The 24,069-nt window shown below is 42.8% G+C and overlaps 1 protein-coding gene across 1 annotated transcript in view; it reads left to right on the forward strand.

Moving 5' to 3' along the window:
• Window positions 1-1,363: 1,363 nt before the first annotated feature.
• Window positions 1,364-24,069, forward strand: part of LOC145359752 (A disintegrin and metalloproteinase with thrombospondin motifs 8-like) — a 34,785-nt gene continuing 12,079 nt past the window's right edge. Inside the window, exons 1-4 of the mRNA XM_080214511.1 lie at window positions 1,364-2,536; window positions 7,182-7,314; window positions 16,016-16,183; window positions 20,178-20,470. Of these exons, the coding sequence (XP_080070637.1) occupies window positions 1,625-2,536; window positions 7,182-7,314; window positions 16,016-16,183; window positions 20,178-20,470 (1,506 nt within the window). The 5' untranslated portion in view covers window positions 1,364-1,624. The remainder of the gene's footprint in view (window positions 2,537-7,181; window positions 7,315-16,015; window positions 16,184-20,177; window positions 20,471-24,069) is intronic.

A 24,069-nucleotide genomic window follows, 5' to 3' on the forward strand; every position in this document is an offset into this window, starting at 1 on the left:
GCTGTTTTGGAAGATTGGTGCAGACTTGATGAGTCTCTTTCTGTGCTGTAGGGATTCTCTGATTTTATAGTTCAATATGAGAATTATATGGCAATGTTGCATAAGCCTGAGACAATAGTGCCACCGTGTGGCAAATTGCAGAACTCTTCTTAGGGAACAACTTCCAGTGGGAGTGGGTGAGAAGGTGGCGACTTTGAGACAGGTGTGGGATAGAGGGTGACCAGTGGAGACAGAATAAAACTCGAAAAGTAGAAAACAGGGACATGAGGCAGAGAAACCGCAAATTGATTTCTTTATTTAAAGAAAGAAAGTTGGCAGGTGAAGAAAAGCCCAAACTTCCCCAAATATCCGGCCCAGAGATAGTTGTTTGTTTTGTGAATCAGCCGCCAGGTGCTCACTCATTCATTCATTCATTCATTCATTGATGGATGGGGGACAGCAACAGCCACAGGGAGTGATTTACTGGCAATACAATCGCCTGAAGCTACACAGATTCAGCGAACTGACCAACACGTGCACTGAACCAGTCTGCCATTCAGTGGAGCTGTTTTTCTTTTTGTTTTTTTTCCCCCTTGGGGGTTCTCTCCAAAGAGAATTGAAGAGATTTAAGGGGAAGGTGGAGGGGGAGGTAGTTGGCGAAGAACATTCTCTAGGACTGTACAGGGGTTACATTGGATTGCGAGCCTGAATGATTGTCTGGTCGATTTCAGCAAGTTATCTGGAGTGAAACTTCACTGTAAATAGGGAATGTTTGCTCTCTCCACCTGATCCGAATAAAGGGGCGTTCTGTTCAGTTGACAGGTTTATAATCAGAATCTCTCGGTGACTCTGAAAAAAAAGGGACTGTTTTGAATTCCCATCATCAAATTCAATTGATCTAATTTAATGATTTGTTATATTTTGTATCCCCAATGTACCACAAAGCAGTTCCTAATCTGAAGGAGGGTTTGTACCTGACAACTTGTCTCTGCCCCCGAATGGCAGGGAGAAAAGAGCTTGACTTTTTTCAAGGGGGGCCAGTAGAGGCCACAATGGGACGAATGGCCTATGTTTTTGCTCTCTCTCTCTCTGCTGTCGGTTACTGCTGAGGGTTCCCTGCTTTCTTACACGTTACCTACACTGCAGCCTGCACTAACCCTTACCCGGGAGTTCACAGTTTCTGTTCTGGATCCCTGGAGCGGGGAAGGGTTAAAAAGGGAGAGAGGGAGGGAGGGATAGAAGGGGAAAGAAAAGGGGGAAGGCGTGGCGAGGCAGCCTTCGATTGGTGGAAAGTTTACAGCAAAGCTGTTTTGGGGAGGAGGGGGGAGTTGTGTGAGTGATGAAAGCCAGGACTGGGTGAGAATCAGAGTGCTTATGTCAATGGAGGAGGTGGAGAAGGTATATAAAGCCAGCGATTAGGAGCTACTCACTGGTGCTGCAGCCACGGGAGATCCCGGACACTTCAGTACATTGAACCCACTGGGAAAAAAAAAGATCTTGTGCTAAAAGAGAGAGGACTTGACACCAAGCAGAGAGAGAGGGAGAAAACTGGCAGAATTGTCAGGAAAGTGAGACTTAGAGGCAAAAGAAAATAAGATAGCAAGTTTTTTTTTAATTGTTTTATTCAGTTGCAAACTTTTTGAAGATGTGGTGTAGCTTTCTGCTGTTTTGGAGCAGCCTGTGTGTAGGAGGGGGGTCCTGTCTCTCGCTGGGGCGGGGGGCTGCAGACCCCAGTGTGGCTGAGGTGGTCCCGGTGAGGTTGGATGAGGAGCGGGGGCTGGAAGCCAATCTCCCCGTCTACCAGCTCAGGGCATTCGGCAGAGAGTTTAACCTGAGCCTGGCCCCCGACTCCAGTTTTCTGGCCCCGGCTTTCCGGGTGCAGCGAGTGGGCAGAGGGAGGAGGGCAGCTGCCCCGGTGCAGGAGGAGGGCACCCCCTTGAGGGGTTGCTTCTACTCCGGGACGGTCAACTCCAACCCCGCTTCCATGGTGGCCGTCTCCCTGTGCGGGGGCGTCCAGGGGGCTTTCTTCACGGATGGAGAGGAGTATGTGATCCAGCCAGCTAGCCAGGGGCACCAGCAGCCCAGGGGCAAAGGGGTCCACCTGCTCCGGAGGAGGAGGAGGGAGAAGACAGAGGGGCAGAGGTGCGCCCTCTCTGCCCCCCAGCAACCCGGCTGGGCACAGCCCCCCGGCCAGGCGGAGAGCCCCGGGCATCCAGCCCAGTCCCGGGCCAAGAGGTTCGTGTCGGAGGCTCGTTACATCGAGACCATGCTGGTGGCTGACCAGTCCATGCTGACTTTCCACGGGGCAGGGCTGCAGCATTACCTCCTCACCCTGATGGCCGTGGTGTCCCGCCTCTACAAGGAGCCCAGCATCAGGAACCTGGTCAACGTGGTGGTGGTCAAGGTGCTGCTCATCGAGGATGAGGGCGAGGGGCCGAGTGTCTCCAGCAACGCCGGCCTCACCCTGCGCAACTTCTGCAACTGGCAGCTGGATTACAACCAAGCCAGCGACCGGCACCCCGAGCACTTTGACACCGCCGTCCTCTTCACCCGACAGGTAAATACATAGGCTCTCAGAGAGAGTTTGGCCACTCGGCCCAGCCTGTCTGTACTGGAGGGTGTATCATTGACCCTTCTAATCATTTGCTGTTATAATTTTGCTTTACACTTGGGTTTATTTTGTTCTGTGCTGTCCCCCCTTTCTCAGAGACTGCCCCTTTTACTTTGATTTCCCCCCCCCCCCAAAAAAAAATCTTTTTTGGTTTGACAAAAAGATGCCTTCATGAAAGAGTGATCCCATTCACCCAATGCTGGTAGAAAAGGAATTGGTTCAAATGGGGGAAGTTAGCCTGTGGTCTTTTGGGCACAGCCATTCCAGATCAAATTCCCTCCCTCAAATCTCCCTCTTTTACCAATTATCTTCAATCTGTGTTCTCCACTTACTGACCCCCTCTCTGTCTCTCCCCCAGGGAGAAACTGAACCCACTGAGGAGGGTGGGGGGGGGGGGAATGGTGGCTACAGTTTCTCCCCACCTCTTTTGTTTTAAATTTAATGTTCATTGTATATAGTGTGCACTCTGAACCCGAAGTGACAGAGATTCGACTCGGAGGAGGGGAGTAGAGGCTGTTGGTGACACCCCCACGGGGTATTGAATACACTCCAGATTGGGAGTTACTGTTGAACTGGTTTCTGTGTCCGGGGGGGGCGCTTGTGTGTGCGTTTGTATAGACGTGTGTGTCTATGTCTATGCGGGTGTCGCTCTCTGTGTCTGTCTATCTATGTGTATATGTATCTGTGTGTGTATATGTGTCTGTTTGTGTATTTATGTCAATGTATGCCTCTGTGCATGTATGTATATGTGTGTGCCTGTAGTGTATGTGCCTCTGTGTGCGCATATATTTATGTGTATATATGTGTGTATCCGTCCGTGTGTGTGTATATCTGCCCGTGTGTGTATGTATCTGCGTGTATCTTGTGTGCGTGTGTAAGTAGGTAACACATTCCAAGTGGAGCCAAAGTGACCAAAATGTGACTATTCCATGAATCTAAAGCGGGTTGGGATTTAACCTCAGGGCTCCATTATTACTGATGTTATCGAGCTTTTTTTTGGTCTGTTCCCAGCCAACTGATCTTCAATGCGAATCAGTCCGGAAAATCTCGGTAAATGTCACTCCTCCTCCCCGCGCCCCCCCCCCTCCCCTCCCTGCAGCCCCCAGCGCTGGGACTGAACCGTCAGTGAGTGAGACAAACCTATTCCGTCAACTCCAGGACTTGTAGCTGGACACCTTTCCACGTTCACTGCCAGTTGTACCGATTGCAGCGTCTCCTGACATTAACACTGTGACATTAACACTGACTTCGGATTAACAGAGGGACATTGACTGGATTTCTCACTCTGCTCCCTAACACATGCGAGTGAGACAGAAATACATCGGCTCAGGGAGGGCAAGGGGGAAAGAGCTGGAATTATCAAATTGTCATTAAACTGCTTTCTCCTTTACAAAGCCCCTTGTGAATTCGGCATTCCCCAAAGGTTTCATTGCTGACACTGGAGCCGCAGCCCTGGGGGAGCTGAATGCTGGTTTATATGTCAGTGGTACTGAGCTCACTTACAAGTAGTGACCGGTCTCTCAGAACGACTGAACTCTGGAGTTTTCCTGCGGTGTTACAGGAAGCCGAGTCTCCCCCACATCCCCACCTCCTCAACTGATTGTTTCACAGGCACCATCGCCTCGGGTGTCTGTCCGCCACCAACTCCACAACAGGGGAGGGGTAACACCCATCCACATATCTGTCTGTCTGTGTTTGTGTGTGTGTTTGGGGGGGGGGGGGGAGCAGGGGGGAAGCTGATGAAATAGGAATTTGGAGAAAAATTTGCAGCTGTATCAATGTTACCTGTCCAGAGTTAACTCCTCCATAGCAGACTTAGTGTGTGTCTCAGTGAGTCTGTGTTTGTCTGTTTGTATCTTGTGTGTGATTGTCTCTGTTTGTCTGTGCGTGTGTGTGTCTATGTCTATGTGTGACTGCCTGTCTCTGTGTGTGTGTGTCTTGTGAGTCAGTATGTGAGTGCGTGACCCTGTCTGTATGTGACTGTGGGTCTCAGTATGTGTGTCTGGTCTGTGTGTGTGTGTGTGTGTGTGTCTGCATGAGCCTGTCTCTATGTTTTTTCAGTGCGTGCATGTCTATATGTTAGTCTCTGTGTGAGCCTATCCCTGTATGGCTCAGTGTGTGTGCGTGTGTCTGTGTGTCTGTGTGTGTATATCTGCCTGTGTGTCTCAGTATGTTTGTGTCTGTGTGAGCCTGTCTTGGTTTTCAGTGTGTGCGCATGTCTATGTGTCTTGACATGTGTGTCTGTGTGTGCCTGTGTATGTGTCTGTCTGTGTCTCTCTATATGTTTCTGTGTGAGGCTGTCTGTATGTGATTGTCTCTCTGTGTCTCACTGTGTGTGTATGTGTGTGTGTGTGTGTGTGTGTGTCTGTATATGTTTGTCTAGCTATGTATGGGTGTCAATATATGTATGCGAGACTATGTATGTGCTTGCATTGTGATCAAATCAATTCTCTCCAATCTGAGTACCTGGCTAGAGTGACCCTCAACTCGATGCATGTTGAGTGGGATGATGAATTAAGGTGATGATTGTTCACCGGGTTAGTGTCTGGCAAGCTCCAGTTAGTTCCGTTTGTATCTGACCCTAGAGATGGTCCTGTCCACAATTCACCATCTTGAAGGCTGGAGGTCTGATCAGTGATTCATTCCAGCTCCCTACCTTCCCCCATTGAGTCTGGTTGAGGGGAAAAACTCACACAGGTGAATTGTGGATCAGCAGCTAGCACTTGAGGACATGTGCAAGTGGGGTTTGGTTTTACAGCCAGTCTTAGGGAAGCTGATGACAGACTTGAACTATCACAGCCCTAGCTAGATGGAGGATTTTTTTCATAACTGTGATATATTAGTAAATGATGACATTTAGGAGCCAAGTTACGATACGGTATGTTTATAAATAAAATCTTGCAGCCACTGGGATGTGAATAACTGGAGTAGCAGGGCTAGCTGTAATAACACGTGGTTTCTGGATATAAGCATCTTATCTCACTGGTTAGCTATGAGATGTGGATTATTTCCACACCGATGTAGACAGTAAAATTGTCAAATGCCATTTCCGTTGTTAGCAGATGTGATCAGGATATTGCCCAGGTAAAGACCTCTCCACCTGCTGTTTAGACTGTTTATTACAGATTCCTACAATCACATCACTCTGAAGTGATGACAGATTTTGTAAACTGCTACATGTAGAATTGTATAAACAGTTCTCCTTGGGTGCAGCAAGCTAAGATCTCCCGTGGGGCGAGTTCAAACCAGAGCTACAACTCAGAGCACGTGCTTCTGTTTTCTCTACCAGAGAATTCTATAAAGACGTTAAACTGGACGCATTGAATGTGGGGTCTGATCCATATTTCAGTTAGACCTGGGCATATAGAGTCATTGAATCTCTACAAGATTGATCAGGAAACCAGAAACTAAATTGAGGCCAGAGAAAATCCTCATTTCTACAAAATATTTTAAGAATTTCAGCTCCCTTCATATAGAAATTGGACATATTTGTATTTTAGATCGACTTTCATCAAGCCTGCATGTTAAATTTAGTTCCAATTTTGGAAGTTCAGTGTGTTAAAATTATCCAGTGAGGGCTTTTTGGTTGTTGCCCTATTAAGGATTTATTTATTAGTGCCACAAGTAGGCTTACGTTAACACTGCAATGAAGTTACTGTGAAAATCCCCTAATCACCACACTGTGGCACCTGTTCAGGTACACTGAGAGAGAATTTAGCATGGCCAATGCACCTAATCAGCATGTCTTTCAGACTGGGAGGAAGCTAGAACACCTGGAGGAAACCCATGCAGATACTGGGAAAACGTGCAGACTCTGCACAGACAGTGACCCCAGCTGGGAATCAAACCCAGGTTCCCTGGCGCAGTGAGGCAGCAGTGCTAACCGCTATACCACCATGCCGTATGTGCATATTGTGCCATCTACAGACAGTGTGTGTGTGTGGTGGTAGCTGTAGATTCAATCATGGGTTTCACAAACGAGTTATCTGAACTGGGGGGGGAAAACCATGGTGGGGGAAAGACAGGGGAGTGGGACTAGCTGCATTTATCTCGCAGTGAATCGACACAGACCCAGCTGGCCAAATGGCTTCCTCCTTTGCTGTGACCCCCATTCAACGACGCAACATTTTCTAGGATTTTGTGATTGGTAACCAACGAATGGGAAATGTAGAATTGAAGGGGAGGATGAGTGAGTGTGATAACACAGATGATTATTCCGTGTACGATGAATTAAATTAGCACTCTCTCAATGAGTTACATATACTTTCAATTGAATACCCTTTTTTTTAAAATTAAACATTTGTTCCTGTCATGTCCTGGTTGTATGTATGGATTTGATCTCACTGTTGGATTTCCCTTGTGAAAATATGAATTTTGATCTTCTGACATTTTTTCTAAGTCTGCCACAATGTCTTTTTTTTAATAAATTAAAGCATTGGTTTGACTTTAACTTCATAAAATAAATGAGACATTTGTAAAGTTTATAAATATATCGAATGTAGAATTGCGATTTGATTCCAATGACTCTCTTTGACCATTTTCATTTTTAATCGAGAATAGTTGAGAAGTTGTCTCATTTTCTTTCTCGTAGGACATCTGTGGCCAAGAGAACTGTGACACCCTTGGAGTGGCAGACACTGGGACCATGTGTGACACAAGTAGGAGCTGTGCTGTGATCGAGGATGATGGACTTCAGGCAGCTTACACCGTAGCGCATGAACTGGGTACAGTGACAACTATTGTTAATGCCCTTAAATGAATATCTGTTTATTGCATGTAACCCACCTACCATCAATATCTTAACTATTCTATATATCTTGACCATGATTGTGTCCATTTTCTTCCTAATCCTTAAGAGCTTAAAATATCTGTTTTATTCCTGGGGATTTCTCTATTATTGCACAGAATATTTCTCTCCGTTTTACACCGTAGCTAATTACCATCAATCATTTGTTTTTTGCCCAACCATATTCAGGAAACAATAGATATACAGAAGCCATATGATTGCTTTCCACCGATTATATCGCTAAAACTCATTGCTGTAATGCATATATTCATAAAACAGAAGTTTACCCATCAATATATCTCAGTAAGTTCCCTCCCTAACAGTATGATTTGCTTACATGAGCATTTAAGGCTTTAGGTAGACAGATGATGTTTCTTCAAGTACTTCACAATATTCATCCAGTCACTCAGATACCTATATTTGATCTGTGTTACGTACCATCCTGAAGAATCCATCATTTGCAGCAGCTGCCTCATGTCAGGGATTGCGCTATGTGTTCAAAGGAATGTGTTTCTTTAGGTGGCCTCCCCACCCTAACCAATCACTCTGTTTTCTACCAGACCCTCCCAATCTTCGCACTTCTTTGGTGGTTGTTCTTTACCCTCCAGTGTACCAGTACCAGAGGCAAATAGACTGACTGTAGTGCCAGAAATAACACTGACTGCTCTCAGCCCAGGCTAGAAATGAAACTTTCCTGACACGAATAGTTAATAGGTTGGCAGGGAACTTGATTTGTTACATCTAAACTTACACTTAGTCTGACATTTGAGGGCTGGGCACATGAATAATAAATACACTGACAGGGAACTTGATTTGTTACATCTAAATCTGTTGTGGAAATGCTGGCGTTGGGTTGGGGTGGACACAGTAAGAAGTTTCACAAGAAGCCTTTAACTTCCTCACCTGATGAAGGAGCAGTGCTCCAAAAGCTCGTGATTCCAAATAAACCTGTTGGACTTTAACCTGTTGTTGTGAGACTTCTTACAATACTATGTTTAACTTGAGAGGGTTGGGCATAGAGTGGAAAAATCATTTTCATTTTCTTTATTACTTTTGTAATCTTTCTTTTACTTTTCTGTTACATTTACTTCATTGACCAGTGAGCAAAACACCTTGCTATGAAAATGGAGAACATTACTGGCTATCTTGTAAAACAACGCAGGTGGTAGGTTTAGTACCTAAACTAGATACAGCTCAAACATCACACATAAAGCTATGTTCTTGGTGGCAGGAGGACAAAGCTAATAATAGTGCCTTGTACTTCTATGTAAAGATAGTGTACATGTAATGATTAAAAGCAATGCGGTGTAGCTCTCAAGTTTTGGCACAGAGATTCAAACCCTTGAAAAGGTCTAGGGACCTTGGAAACAGGAGACTGGACAAGAAAAGAGGCATCTTAAAAGATATGCAGGATTTTGTAGCTGCACTCATCCTGAAACTGTAAATTCCTGCCCGAAGTCAACGGACCTTTCTATTGTCCACTCTTCATCAGTTCTGATTCTCATGATGGGGAGGGAATGGGAGAATTTGCCCCTGCAACCCAGCTTCAAGCTAAAATGTTCAAGGTTCAAATGAGGAAAAGAAACAAATTTCAAACTAGTATCAGGAAATCTTTTTGAAATAATTCCTCAGAGGTTCAGTGTCCCTTCATTTACAAACTCAATTCCACTTCTAAGAGTGCTTTGGGTACAAAGTCAGAATCCGGAGTGACTGATGCTCCTCAAAATATACACAGGTGAGGCTTCCTGACTGGGCAGGAAATCAGTTGAGCCTCGTTGAGGTCATTGCACCTTTACATGCAATAGTCATACAATAAAGGGACACTAAACAGATGAAATTGAGAGTCATGCAGGAAGACATCCTGGACTCATTCTAAGAAGCCATTAGAATGAAACTTTAGGATCTTGATGAGTTGAATGGCCTTTCCCATCCATAACTATAGAGTCGTCCAGCTAACTTGCAGTTTGTTTCACATCTGCACATATTCCTCACCTTTGGGGAATAGTGGAGAAGTGTTGAAGTCTGTTGAAAAACATCAGAAACACTCTTTCCAGTAGGGTCCCTAGTGGAACTTTTTTTTGACGTAGGCATCACTGGCTGGGCAAGCATTTATTGCCCATCCCTAATTACCCTTAACTGAGTTAAATACATTGCCATGGATCTGAAGCCACATGTAGCCAGACCAAGTGAGGATAGCAGATTTCCTTTCCTAAAGGCACATTAGTGAACCACATGGGTTTTTACGACAATTGAGGATGCTTTCACGGTCATCAATCGACTTTTAATTCCAGATATTTATTGAATTTGTCAGAGACACCTCATGTTTCTAGATTTTCAAAAGGTAAAGTCGCCATAGTTCCAGAAGGGAGAGCTGGCTGATGGTGATTTAACCTGAGCATTACGCACCAAGGTTGAGAAGGCAGGACTTCCTGAAAACCTTCTACTAATCCAGTGATAATATCACTACACTATCACCTCCGTGTGAATCCAGAGCTTCTTCAGAGACAACAGTGTTGTCTACTGAGCCAGAAGACCTCCAGCTGGCTCAGTAAGGCTATACACTCTCTCAGTGTCAACCTAAACATTTTTAAAATACTGTTTTTTCTGATATGATGCATCATTTGGAGTGCAGGTCAGAGAAAAGATGAAAGACATTTTCTAGGAAGGGTCTCCAGAGTTAAAGCATTTGGAAGGAAAACAAAGATGTCTTTTTGTATTTTAGACATAATGGAACAGAGGTCAGCACAGCACAGGAACACCCCCCTCCCCCACCCACCTTACCTTGAACTTGTACCCCCTTATGATTGTCATTCTGCTCTGGGAAAAAGCTTCCAATTGTTCACCTTATTTATGCCTCAAGTTTACAAACTTCTTTCAAGTCGCCCCTCACCCTCAGCCTCTGTTTTTCCAGGGAGAACAATCCCAGTTTATTCAATCTCACCTCACAGCTAATGCCCTCCATACCAGGCAACATCCTGGTAAACCTTTTCTGTATTCTCTCCAAAGCCGCCACATCCCCCTGGTAATGTGGTGACCAGAATTGGACATGGTATTCCAAATGTAGCTTAACCAATGTTTTGTATAAATCTTTGAAAAGCAGCAGTGGTTGCAGAGGAACGATCTGATTTTTAAAAATATCAATTGTATTTAAACAACAGCAGATAACAAGCAACTGTGGAAAGTGGAATGACAAGATAAGGGCAGGATAAGATATGAGGAAATGCACTGACACATTGTTAAGACCAGCACATTTTCAATTTTAATACATCTTTAAAGTTGAATTTGTTAATCTTTTTACTTACCACTTCTTGTGTGCAAATATTTCCAGACAGCTTGCTCCCATGATAAGAAAAGAATTATAGATTATATTGTTTGGTTTCATTCAAACTTTTAGAGCAAAAATAGAGTGGTGGGGTCGAGAAGGGAGAAATACAACAGAATACAATAGGAATTAAGTTGACCATTGAACCAGTGAAGCCCGCCCCACATCCCTAATTCATTCAGGGAATCTAAACAAGTGTGGGTCTACCTCCCTTCAGTGGAGTTGCTGGCCAATCTCACCATACAAGCAGTGCCAGAGCCTAGAAGTGGGCACTGCCAAGAGTGCAAAAAAGGGCATGCACAAGATAGATGGCTACCAGAACCAGGTAAGTTTCTAACTTTTAGGGCAGGGAGGGATGTAAAAGCCCAGGGAAGGGGTGGGTGGGGGAGGGTGGGGAGGGGAAGGAAGACGAAAGTGTGGACTGGAATTTGGAGGGCAGGCAGCAATAAAGGAAAGCGGGGAGGGGAGAGGTGACACCTTGTTGGATGCCCCAGATGCATACAGGTCACCCCCTGAATGAAGTGCCCCTCTTTTCTTTCTTCTAAGCCACAAAGAAGTAGTCTGCCAACCATATGTCATCTTTGGCAGCATGTTATCCTGGTCATAAGCTTGCTAACGAGCCTAATTGATCCTTAACTGTTTATTTACACCTATCATATTATGAGGGTCAGCTCAGGCATGTGTGGGAAGCTAGTGGGCTATCCACCTTACTCAGTTAATGATAGGGCATTAGGGAGAGATCTAAAAAATAGAACAAAGAGATCTAGGGATACATGTTCACAGCTCCTTAAAAGTGGGGTCACAGCTGGGCGGAGTGGTGAAGAAGGCATTCCGTACGCTTGGTTTCATCGGTCAGAGTATTGAATACAGGAGTTGGTGTGTCTTGTTGAAGTTGTACAAGACATTGGTAAGGCCACACTTGGAATACTGTGCACAGTTCTGGTCACCCTATTATAGAAAGGGTATTATTAAACTAGGAAGAGTGCAAAAAAGATTTACTAGGATGCGACTGGGACTTAGTGGTTTGAGTTATTAGGAGAGGCTGGATAGACTTGATCTTTTTTCTCTGGAGCGTAGGCGGCTGAAGAGTGATCTTATAGAAGTCTATAAAATAATGAGGGCATTGATCTGTTGAATAGTCAACATCTTTTCCCAAAGATAGGGGAGTCTAAGACTAGAGGGCATAGATTTAAGGTGAGAGGGGAGAGATACAAAAGGGTCCAGGGGACAATTTTTTCACAAAGAGGTGGTGAGTGTCTGGAACAAGCTGCCAGAGGTAATAGTACAAGCGGGTACAATTTTGTCTTTTAAGAAGCATTTAGACAGTTACATGGGTAAGATGCGTATCGAGGGGATATGGGCCAAATGCGGGCTATTTGGACTAGCTTAGTGGTTTAAAAAGAAAAGGGCGGCATGGACAAGTTGGGCCAAAGGGCCTGTTTCCAGGCTGTAAATCCCTATGACTCTACCCAACATTTGTAACGTGCCTTCCCACCCCCACCTCTTCATCACCTGCCCCAACAGAAAATGCACCTGGTGGGGGACTTGTAAAATCCAACCTTTAATGATTAAACCCGGTTAAGTGGGATAAATGTGAGAAAAACAAGATAATGTTCAGATTTTACCTCTAGATATGAGTAATTTATGGCGTACAGAAGCACTAACCTGATTATGACCACAAAGACACAATGCTCCCATTGTTAGGGAATGGCAGCGATAGTCATCTATTAACTGTTTGGGGGCAGGGGATCAGATACTTACAAAAATATTATTTCCCCCTCTACAGAAATGTTTTGTTTTTTCCAGGTTTCCTGTTTTCTTTGAATGGTAATTTTAAACAAAACTTAACTTTGAAAAAGTGAAGTATTTTAAAATACAATAGCTATACTTCCCCACTGAAAATTGGACTTCCTCAAAGATTATTTGTTGCTTTGCCCAGAGTAGACTTGGCTAAGTGTCAGTTTTGTACTCCTGAGAGAATCTGGCACATTTCCACCTTCTGTGGTCACAAGGTGCGGGAGACATCTGGAATACAGTAAACATTTTATTAGATATCATTTTTTTTTGTTGTTTTACAACTAAACAGTTCTGCACACTTACATTCCTGGTCTCCAATTAGCCCATATATAGTATGCAGTCTGAAGCAACACAAGGCAAATTGACTTTGTGGGGGAACAAAAGTGAATCATGTAATTCAGGTGTGAAGTGATGCAAATTTGAATTTAAATTGCCAGTTTGCGATCAGCTCAAGGAAGATAGTTTTCTAACACTTTATCATAAGAATCATAAGAACTAGGAGCAGGAGGAGGTAATTTAGCCCCTCGAGCCCACTCCACCATTTAATATGACCATCGCTGATGTCATCTTGGCCTCGACTCCACTTGCCCATTCATCAGAGCCCTTCAAACCCGTTACTAATTAAAAATCTGTCCACCTCTTTAAATGTCCAGGCATCCACCATACTCCCGGATAGTGAATTCCCCAGACACATGACACTTTGAGAGAAGCAGTTTCTCCTCATCTCTGTTTTAAACCCCTTATCCTGAAACAATGACCCCTTGTTCTAGATTGTCCTAGAAGAGGAAACATCCTCTCCACCTCTACCTTGTCGATTTTCCCTTACCATCCTCTACACTTCAATTAGATTGCCTCTCATTCTTCTAAATGAGCCGACTCACTGGCTTGGAGCGTTAATGCTCAGTGGACCACACTTTTGATTCATATCACTTGCATCATTGGTGTGATTCATGCAAAATAACATTTAGTACACTTGTAAATGGTTCAGTAGTCTAGATTGAAAACATTTGTCAGTTCATTCTCAATTTTTAAGAATTAACTAAAGGAATTGGGATATTTTACTGCAATTGTATAGGACATTGGTGAGGCCACACCTGGAGTATTGTGTGCAGTTTTGATGTCTTTATGTGTGGAGGGATGTACTTGCTATTAGAAGGAATACAGCAAAGGTTTATCAGGCTGATTCCTGGGATGGCAGGTCTGTCATATCAGAAGAGACTAAGTCGGTTAGGATTATATTTACTGGCATTTAGAAGAGTGAGAGAGGATCTCATAGAAACCTATAAAGTTCTAATAGGGTTAAACAGGATAGATTCAGAAAGGACATTCCCAATGGTGGGGGAGTCCGGAACTAGGCGTCATAGTTTGAGGGTAAGGATTAAACCTTTTAGAACTGAGGTGAAGAGAAATTTCTTCACCCAGAGGTGAATGTATGGAATTCACAAGCACAGAAAATAGTTGAGGCCAAAAGGTTGTCTGATTTCAAGAAGAAATTGGATATAGCTCTTGGGGCCAAAGAGATCAAGGGATATGGGGGAAAGGGGGGAATCAGGATATTGAATTTGATGATTAGCTATGATCAAGATGAATGGCGGAGCAGGCTGGAAGGGCTGAATAGCCTACTCCTGCTTCTAATTGATATGGACCACTGCCTTTTAAAACACATTCAAATGATTGGGTGCAGCTAGGATTGAAATAACTGGAACTGTGCACAAGTTGTTTTTTTCTTTGTATAGCAGTTACAGAGGTAGCCACAAACAACACTATTTTGCATCAATGTGAATAAACATTTATTTCAACTTGAGTAGACTATAAAATGCATGAAATGGAAGTATTTGTGTGTTCTCTCATTAGCATTACAAATACCTAGAACATTTTAATCTTGCTGTCAAAGTATGTTCTTCCTGTCACTACATTGAGCGAAAAACAAGCATTAAACCTACAAAATATTAAAGTCAGTGGATTCTGCTACTTTTCTGACAATTTAGATTTGAGTTACCGTTATGCTTGAATTAAAATTTCTATTTCCATTGATGCAAGATGTGTTATTCGTGGCTACCTCTGTAACTGCTATTCTGCAGAAAAAGAACAACTTGTGCACAGATCTAGTTACTACAGCTGTAGCTATGCCCAATCATTAGAATGTATTCTAAAAGGCAGAGATCCACATTAATAGAAACTAAGGGTAGGCCATTCAGCCCTTCGAGCCAGCTCCGCCATTCATCTTGATCATGGCTGATCAATGAATTCAATATCCTGATTCCCCCCCCTTTCCCCCTTTCCCCCCTAGCCCCCATATCCCTTGATCTCTTTAGCCCCAAGAGCTATATTTAATTTCTTTTTGAAATCAGACAATGTTTTGGCCTCAATTACTTCACCTCTGGGTGAAGAAATTTCTCCTCATCTTGGTCCTAAAACGTTTACCCCTTATCCTCAAACTATGACCCCTCAATCTGGATTCCCCCACCATTGGAAATATTCTTTCTGAATCTACCCTGTCTAACCCTGTTAGAATTTTATATGTTTTGATGAGATCCCCTCTCACTCTTCAAAACTTAAACTAAGATTTTGCTGAACGTTTGGTGTATAGTCATCTCATTTTTAATATCAGTTCCTCATCTCAATAAACCACTCTGATTTCAATGTAAGTTCAAATACTATCACAACTGAATGTAGACTTTTGCAATTGATGTTTCGTGCACAGGCCATGTGTGGGATTGGCAACAATCAACACGATGAAGCATTAATCATAAATATTTGGAAAGTATGTATATCTTTCAATTTGAATGACACATTTCAATATTATTTCTGGACCACAAATTCTATACGATGAGGATGAATAGGAAATGACTTGATACAATGGAATTCTGAACTTGGATCAGTTACATCTTTTTATCTGAAGTCATCGATCAACAACTCCATCTGCTGTTCAGTTTGTCCGGCAGGAAGCCTGAAAGCAGCCAGTATGCCGTTTAAAGTTCCATCGTTTATCTTAATAACCAGATAATGGAATGCAGCATGATTCTAGCTCTTTAAAAAGAATGTATATCTATCTTAAAAGGTTCATTCTTACCTATTGCCAAGGAATCAGTTTTTCAATGCACATTAGAAATGCTGATTGATGGTTAAAAACAATACCATATAGTCACTAAAGTTGCTCAAAAAGAAGCTGTAATCACTTTGGAATATTACATGTATTTAGCCAACAATACCACAATAATTGTATTGTCTTAATATAAATGTAAAATGCTGTGGATGCTGGAATCTGAAATAAATACAAAACAACGCTGGAAAATCTCAGCAGGTCTGACAGCATCTGTGGAGAGAGAATAGAGCCAACATTTTGATTCTAGATAACCCTTCGTTGACATCTAGACTCAACGTTGGCTCTACTGTTCCTCCACAGATGCTGTCAGACCTGCTGAGATTTTCCAACATTTTTCTGTTTTTGTGTTGAATTGTATAGTCTTGCTATTTTCAATTTGGATTTGACCAGGTTCACGTTTCCTCATTCTGATAGGTCATGAATTGAGCATGCCACATGATGATTCAAAGACATGTGATCAGCTATTTGGTCAGATGGGGAAACACCATATGATGGCTCCGGTGTTTATCCGTCTCAACAGAACTCTACCATGGTCTCCTTGTAGTGCCTTTCATATCACAGAATTCTTTTACAATGGTCATGGTAAGTGATGCAGCTGCAGTGTGATGGAGTGGTTGGCTCAACTTTGGGGAAATGTATGTACCTGTTGCATAGCTAATGTTGAAGAACAGTTGACTATAGAATCTCTACAGTGCATAGGGAGGCCATTCGGTCCATTCAGCCTGCACCAACAAAACTCCCATCTGGGCCCTATCCCCGTAACCCCACACATTTACCCTATTAATCCCCCTGACACTAAGGATCAATTTATTATGCCAATAAATTTAAGCCACACATCTTTGGACTGTGGGAGGAAACTGGAACACCCAGAGGAAACCCATGCAGACATGGGGGAAAAAATGTGCAAACTCCACAAAGACAAGCCACTCAAGGTTGCAATTAACGTGGGTCCCATGCACTGTGAGGCAGCAGTGTTAACCTCTGTGCCACCCCCTTTTGTAAGATACATTATTGTTCAAAACTACTGTAAATTTCATACGATGTCTTGATATCTAACCACTTGTTAAAAGCCTCCATATTTTGTAACCAAGGAAAAATACCTCTGTTGTAAATGTTTGCTCATGGTGCCAGTACACTGTTAGCTGAAACTGAATTACGTATAATGAGGGCTTCCTTGTTCAATTTCCATATGCCCCAGATTTTCAGCCTGAAGCCATCTACTGATTTGTAGCTTATCAACAAGCTCACTCAGCCTATATCGATGGTAGCTTGGAAAAAAATGCTGATATTGTGATAAAATTTAGACCCAGACTAGGATAGCATGTGGACATGGAGAAGCACAATTCACCAAATTGTATCTTAGTCATGTTGGAACCTTATTTTTCACTTTTGATAAATATTTATAGAAATGGGGGCCGGGGGTGGGGGTGGCATGATGGTATTGTCGTTGGACTCAAAATCCTGAGACCCAGGGTAATTGTCTGGGGAACAGGGTTCGAGTCCCACCACGGCAGCTGGTGAAATTTGAATTCAATAAAAATCTAGAATTAAAAGTCTAATGATGACCTTGAAACCATTGTCGATTGTTGTAAAAACCCGTCTGGTTCACTAATGTCCTTTTTTAAGGGAGGAATTCTGGTCTGGCTTACATGTGACTCCAAAGCCACAACAATGTGGTTGACTCTCAAAATGCCCTTTGAAATGGAGGGCAGTTAGGAAGGGTAATAAGTGCTGGTCTAGTCAGCGACACCCACCTCCTGTAAGAATGAATTTGAAAAAAGTAGGAGATATTTTTTCATCCCCAAATTGTACCAAACCAGTTAACACAAATAGATCAATGTCTAACCAAAGAAAACCCCACCTGTTTCAACATTTTTAACGCAAATAGTGCATGCATGGTTAACCATGCAATATGTGTCAGTAAAAGACTCGCATGCCACGATTCCAAACATTTATTTCAATGAAGCTTGTTTTTTCTGGCTGCCAATAAAGTTGTCACAGCGATGCACATGGATGAAGAAGTAAGGACTTGAAAATTGAATCCACTTACGATGGAGGCATCTTTTCTTTGGCAGTTAATACATTTCAATAGGCTGATCATTCTACAGAAGGTTTAGTTCGTAAATTGGGTTCTGCACATGCATCTTCATCCATTACTTTTAGTATTAAAAGCACAGTGCAATCCTGTAAATATGGTTAATCCTTTAATAGCTACTTGTGATAAACAGGATCTCTCGGGTGAAAATACCTAGTGATAGTGGTAGAGTGATTAGCACTGCTGTTAGTGGAAGTATTAATTCACTTATTTTAAACTGGGTTCGAACTCGGCTGAAAAATTAGTGGAGGCATAATTTTAGAAGACCATATTAAGCATTTGTACTGTTGGATCTTATGACACCATTTCAAGGCTTCTGTCTCCAAATTTGTTCTGTGTAGCAAGATTGTGGCCACAGTCCAATTTCACCAAATTTTGAATTTTAATACATTTAATGTTGAATTTTGAAATTACTATATTACTTTCTATTTTCTCAGTAGTTGCCAATGATATTGGATTTGTACTGGCATATATTGGATAGTTTTCCAAATCTTCAACACTGCAATAAAGACAGAACAAGAATATTGAGAGTTTTCTTTGAAAAAAGAAATGACCTGGGGTGGCGCAGTGCACAGTGGTTAGCTCTACTGCCTCAGAATGCTGGGGACACGGGTTCGATTACCGGCTTAGGTCACTGTCTGCGCAGAGTCTGCACGTTCTCTCCATGTCTGCATGTGTTTCCTTCAGGTGCTCAGGTTTCCTCCCGCACTCTGAAAGACGTGCTGGTTAGGTACATTGCCGTGCTAAATTCTCCCTCATTGTACCGGAACAGATGCCAGAGTGTGGCAACAAGGGGATTTTTCACAGTAATTTCACCGCAGAATTAATAAAATTAAAGCTTATCTATTGGTCGCAAGTAACGCATACATTAACACTGCAATGAAATTACTGTGAAATTCTCATGGTCGCCACAGTCCAGTGCCTGTTCGGGACAATGCACCTAATCAGCACGTCTCTCAGAATGTGGGAGGAAACCAGAGCACTCAGAGGAAATCCATGCAGACACAGGGAGAATGTGCAAACTCCACGCAGACAGTGACTCAAGCCAGGCCCCTGCATTGTAAAGCGGCAGTGCTAGCCACTGTGCTACTGTGTCGCCCATGTAATGTAAGCCTATTTGTGACAAATAAATAAACTTTAATAGTAATAGTTTTCAACTGATATCAGCATTCTATGGTCATTACAGAAAAGTTGTTCATTTCTTGATTGTACAAACTTAAGTGTGATTCAATATATGTCTGCTTTCATTAAATTTTAGAAATACATTACAGATATAGATCTGAAAATGATAAATATGTTAATGTTTCAGTTATGGTGGATATGACCTAAAATAAATCTTCCACCTCAGGAGCTAACATGTTTCAACGTTTCCACCTTTTGCTTCAGTAAATACTGAGCCAATATTTATTGAGCGTGCCTGTATATGAAGCCACAATGTTATTACCATATTATTTTTTCCTCTACTGGAATTTCTTGAATACAGTATTGGGCTCTTGCAGGGTGCATATAGTCTGAGAATAGAATGAATTAAATTAAAAGCCTGCTGACTTCAATGGAAAAGATAATCATGTGTGGTGTGAAACTGACAGCTGATTTGATTATAAGCCCATAACGTGTTCCTGGCATCGAATAATGTAATCATCTTCAACATTGGATGGATGATTAGCTTGACAAACCTAGAACTATTCATGGGCATCAGGAAGAGCTAGGGTTTGAGTTCACAGCTCTACCTAATTATGAAATGCATCTTGGCAATTGACTTTTAAATTATCATTTGAACGCAAACTGATTTTCTCCTCTCCAATATGTTCCTCTCTCCAGAAATCATTCTGCATCAGCCCCCAGCCTCCAGTTACCTGGAGCTTCTGGGCTGAAGTTATTCTATAGCCATGATCAATTTCATACTAAAATTAAGAAATTTACTTGCAGCTAAGTTAATTGATGCTGTTTTAATGTTCCTTATAAATATCGACACAGAAATAGATGTAAAATGGATGCAAGGTTTGGGCACAATGTAATGGGCTCCATAAATGCCTAAAAAAAGTATCAGTCCATAAGACATAGGAGAAAAATTAGGCCCTTTGGCCCATCGAGTCTGCTCCGCCATTCAGTCATGCTTAATAAGTTTCTCGACCACATTCTCCCTCCTCTTCCCTGTAACCTTTGGTCGCCATACCAATCAAGAACCCATCTATTTCTGTGTAAAGCAAACTCAATGACTTGCCCTGTGACAATGAATTCCATAGATTCGCCACACTGTCTGGTTGAAGAAATTCATCCTTATCTCAGTTCTAAAGGGTCGTCCCTTTATCCTGAAGCTGTGCTCACGGATCCTACTCTTACCTGCTAATGGAAACATCTTCCCTTCATCCAGACACATGAGTTATATGAAAATAAAATATTGTCAAAGCTCATTAAAGGTAATATGTATGTTCTTTAAACGTGCAAAATATAATACTGGATTGCATCTGGTGTTCTTAGGTGACTGCCTGCTCGACGCTCCTGTTAAATCATTTCCATTGCCCACTGAGCTGCCAGGGCAGGCATATGACTTGGACACACAGTGCCAACAGATTTTCGGAGAGGAGTACCGACACTGTCCAAACACTTCGGACTCTGACGTCTGCTCTCAGCTGTGGTGCAGGATTGAGGATCAGCCCATATGTCACACAAGGAATGGAAGTCTCCTGTGGGGAGATGGGACTCCATGTGGGCAAAACAAAATCTGTCTGGATGGTGTATGCGTAGATAACGACGAGGTAACCAGCCTAAAGGTAAGGTGTAGAACTGTGCAGGCTTTCTTTTTCACTGTGAGTTTAACATCTCAAAAGTTTCAACTGATCTTTTGATACATATGGTTTTAAAGATAGGCAGATCATAATTGCATATTAAGAATAACGAAGAGATAAAATACTTGAAAACACAATCACAATTTCTTTCGAACAGTGGTTCACTTGGCCCCACAGACACTTTCATAACACAAGGTGTGCTATATTGCAACAGCATAGGACTTCAGTTTCTTCTGAGTTGTCCAAAACAAGTAGAGGTCCAGTTAACCCCATCATGGCAGATGATGGAATTTGTGTTCAATAAAAGATGCCTGAAATTAAGGATCTACTGACGACCATGAAACCCCTTGTTGATTGTCAGAAAAATCATTCCAGTTCACAAATGCCCTTTAGGGAAAGAAATCTGCTGTCCTTATCCATTCTGGCCTACATCTGACTCCAGAGCCACAGGAATGTGGTTGACTCTCAACTGCTCTTGGGCAACTAGGAATGAGCAATAAGTGCTGGTCAGCCAGCAGTGCCCATGTCCCTTGAATGAATAAAAAAATGTGAACGACAGCCTAGAAATCACATAGATGGTGTAGAGCCCCAAGAGATAGACAAGTTGTCCCACCCTGATTTTTTTTTAACTGTCTGCCACTCATTTGGGCAATTAATGGGCAGCCAGAAGTTGAAGATTGCACCCCCACCCCCACCCCCCCCCACTGCCCTCACAATACTGTTATATTTTATTTTCATATAACTCATGTGCCAGAACATAGGGAAGATGTTTCCATAAGCAGGCAAGACTAGGATCCGTGAGCACAGCCTCAGAATAGAGAAATGACCCTTTAGAATTGAGATGAGAAGGAATTTCTTCAACCAGAGTGTGGTGAATCTATGAAATTCATTGTCACAGAAGGTTGTGGAGGGCAAATCATTGAGTTTACTTTAGACAGAAATAGATTGGTTCTTGATTGGTATGGTGATCAAAGGTTATATGGAAAAGGAGGGAGCACGTGTTCAAGAAAATTATCAGGCGTGATGGAATGGTAGGGACCTTTGGAATATGATAGTAAGTTTGAGAAATCTTATTGTGTCTCACAAAAAAGTGAATACTGATTTTTAAGTGATTGCAGATATTGTAAATGTTATATTACTTTGATATTGTAAAAATTTTCATTTCATATTAGTGTCCTGATTAGATAACAAAGTTGGAATTATGAAACAGAATGAACAGCAAAAATGATAGACAGGGAGATCAGCAGAGGAGCCACAGGTATTAGGTGCATTAATAAATTCACATAATGTCCTGGTGCTTGGTTTGAATCCAGCCCAAGCTGATGGCATGAAGGTCTTCTCTCTATCCTTCCTCAGTGGTGATGTGGGAATGCCGGCGTTGGACTGGCGTAAACACAGTAAAAAGTCTGACAACACCAGGTTTTAGTCCAACCGATTTATTTGATAATACTCACAAGCTTTCGAGGGGACTGCCTCTTCGTCAGGTGAATGGAGAGTTCTGGCCTCAGACAGAGCATATAAAGCACAGACAGTTTAGAGATTACTGATTAGAATGCGAATCCTTACACCTAACCTGCTGTTCAAGACCTGAAGTGGCTGACAATGTGAGTGGAAGGAGCACTGATCACAGGTTACAGAGATGTGTATTGTCTCCAGACAGTACAGTAAGTGAGGTTTTGCAAACCCAGGCAAGTCATGGGGGTTACAGATAGTGCAACATGAACCCATGTTGAGACCGTCCTCATGTGTGCGGAACTTGGCTATCAGTCTCTGTTCAGCGACTCTGCGCTGTCGTGTGTCGTGAAGGCCGCCTTGGAGAATGCTTACCCGAAGGTCAGAAGCATGGTACATTGGGGAGACCATGCAGACGCTACGACAACGGATGAATGAACATCGCTCGACAATCACCAGGCAAGACTGTTCCCTTACTGTTGGCGAACACTTCAGTGGTCACGGGCATTCAGCCTCTGACCTTCGGGTAAGCATTCTCCAAGGCGGCCTTCACGACACACGACAGCGCAGAGTCGCTGAACAGAGACTGATAGCCAAGTTCCGCACACATGAGGACGGTCTCAACAGGGATCTTGGGTTCATGTTGCACTATCTGTAACCCCCATGACTTGCCTGGGTTTGCAAAACCTCACTTACTGTACTGTCTGGAGACAATACACATCTCTGTAACCTGTGATCAGTGCTCCTTCCACTCACATTGTCAGCCACTTCAGGTCTTGAACAGCAGGTTAGGTGTAAGGATTCGCATTCTAATCAGTAATCTCTAAACTGTCTGTGCTTTATATGCTCTGTCTGAGGCCAGAACTCTCCGTTCACCTGACGAAGAGGCAGTCCCCTCGAAAGCTAGTGAGTATTATCAAATAAATCGGTTGGACTAAAACCTGGTGTTGTCAGACTTTTTACTGTGTCTTCCTCTGTGGCACAGTGGTTAGCACTGCTGCCTCACAACGCTAGGGAGCCGGTTTGATTCCCGGCTTGGGTCACAGTCTGTGCAGAGTTTGCGCATTCTCCCTGTGTCTGCGTGGAATTCCTCCAGGTGGTCCAGTTTCCTCCGACAGTCTGAAAGACCATGCTGGCTAGTGCATTGACCCGAACAACAGGTGCCAGAGTGTGGCAACTAGGGGAATTTCACAGTAACTTCATTGCCATGTTAATGTAAATCTTACTAGTGACTAATAAATAAACGTTTTTTAAGTGTCCTATGCAAAAGCTATATAGCACCAACCTATCCAACGTTCACAGAACAAACTAGCCATAATTTGGCCAAAGTTGGTCATTGTTTCATAGGAAAAGTTCACAATGTAACAAACTGCTCATTTGAAGTTAAGACCTATCGTTGGAACAAAGCAGAGAGAACTTTAATTTGCATTGTTCGTATGTTCATGGCCTTGGAGTTCTTGATCCTGACATGGTCCTAAGTGGAAAAATGTTTGGGCTAGATTTTAAGTAAGTTTAAAGTTGATTTATTAGTCATAAGTAGGCATATATTAACATTGCAATGAAGTTACTGTGAAAATCCCTCAGTCACCACTCTCCAGTGCCTGCTAGGATACACAGAGGGAGAATTTAGCATGGCCAATGAAACTAACCAGCTGCATTGGACTGTGGGAGGAAACCCATGCAGATACAGGGGGAACGTGCAGACTCCCCACAGATAGTGACCCAAAGCCAGAAATCAAACCTGGGTCCCTGATGCTGTGAGGCAGCAATGCTAACCACTGTACCACTGTGCCACTCTTCAAATCTAAGGACCAACTGCTTCACTCATTTCCACAAATCTCTTTTTTTATAGCCACGCTCTTATACCGTCATAAACATTTGATGGGAGTAAGAGAGTTCAAAGCTTGCAACATCATAAATTATAGTGGATAATCACTTGAAAAAGTATTGATCGAATGAAAGACAAAACTACTGGTGCATTTAACAAAATGAAAATGGCAGCCTTGGTAGTAAATTGGAACTGCTTTGATTGGGGCAGCCTATTTTTTCGGAGATAAATGCCGGGTAATCATTGTAATGCAATTACACATGGCCTCCTGAGACAACATCATCAGTGCAGCTTTTGTCTCTTT

Source organism: Carcharhinus amblyrhynchos, chromosome 29, assembly GCF_965287045.1.
Source record: "Carcharhinus amblyrhynchos chromosome 29, sCarAmb.v2.hapA, whole genome shotgun sequence".
NCBI lineage: Eukaryota > Metazoa > Chordata > Chondrichthyes > Carcharhiniformes > Carcharhinidae > Carcharhinus > Carcharhinus amblyrhynchos.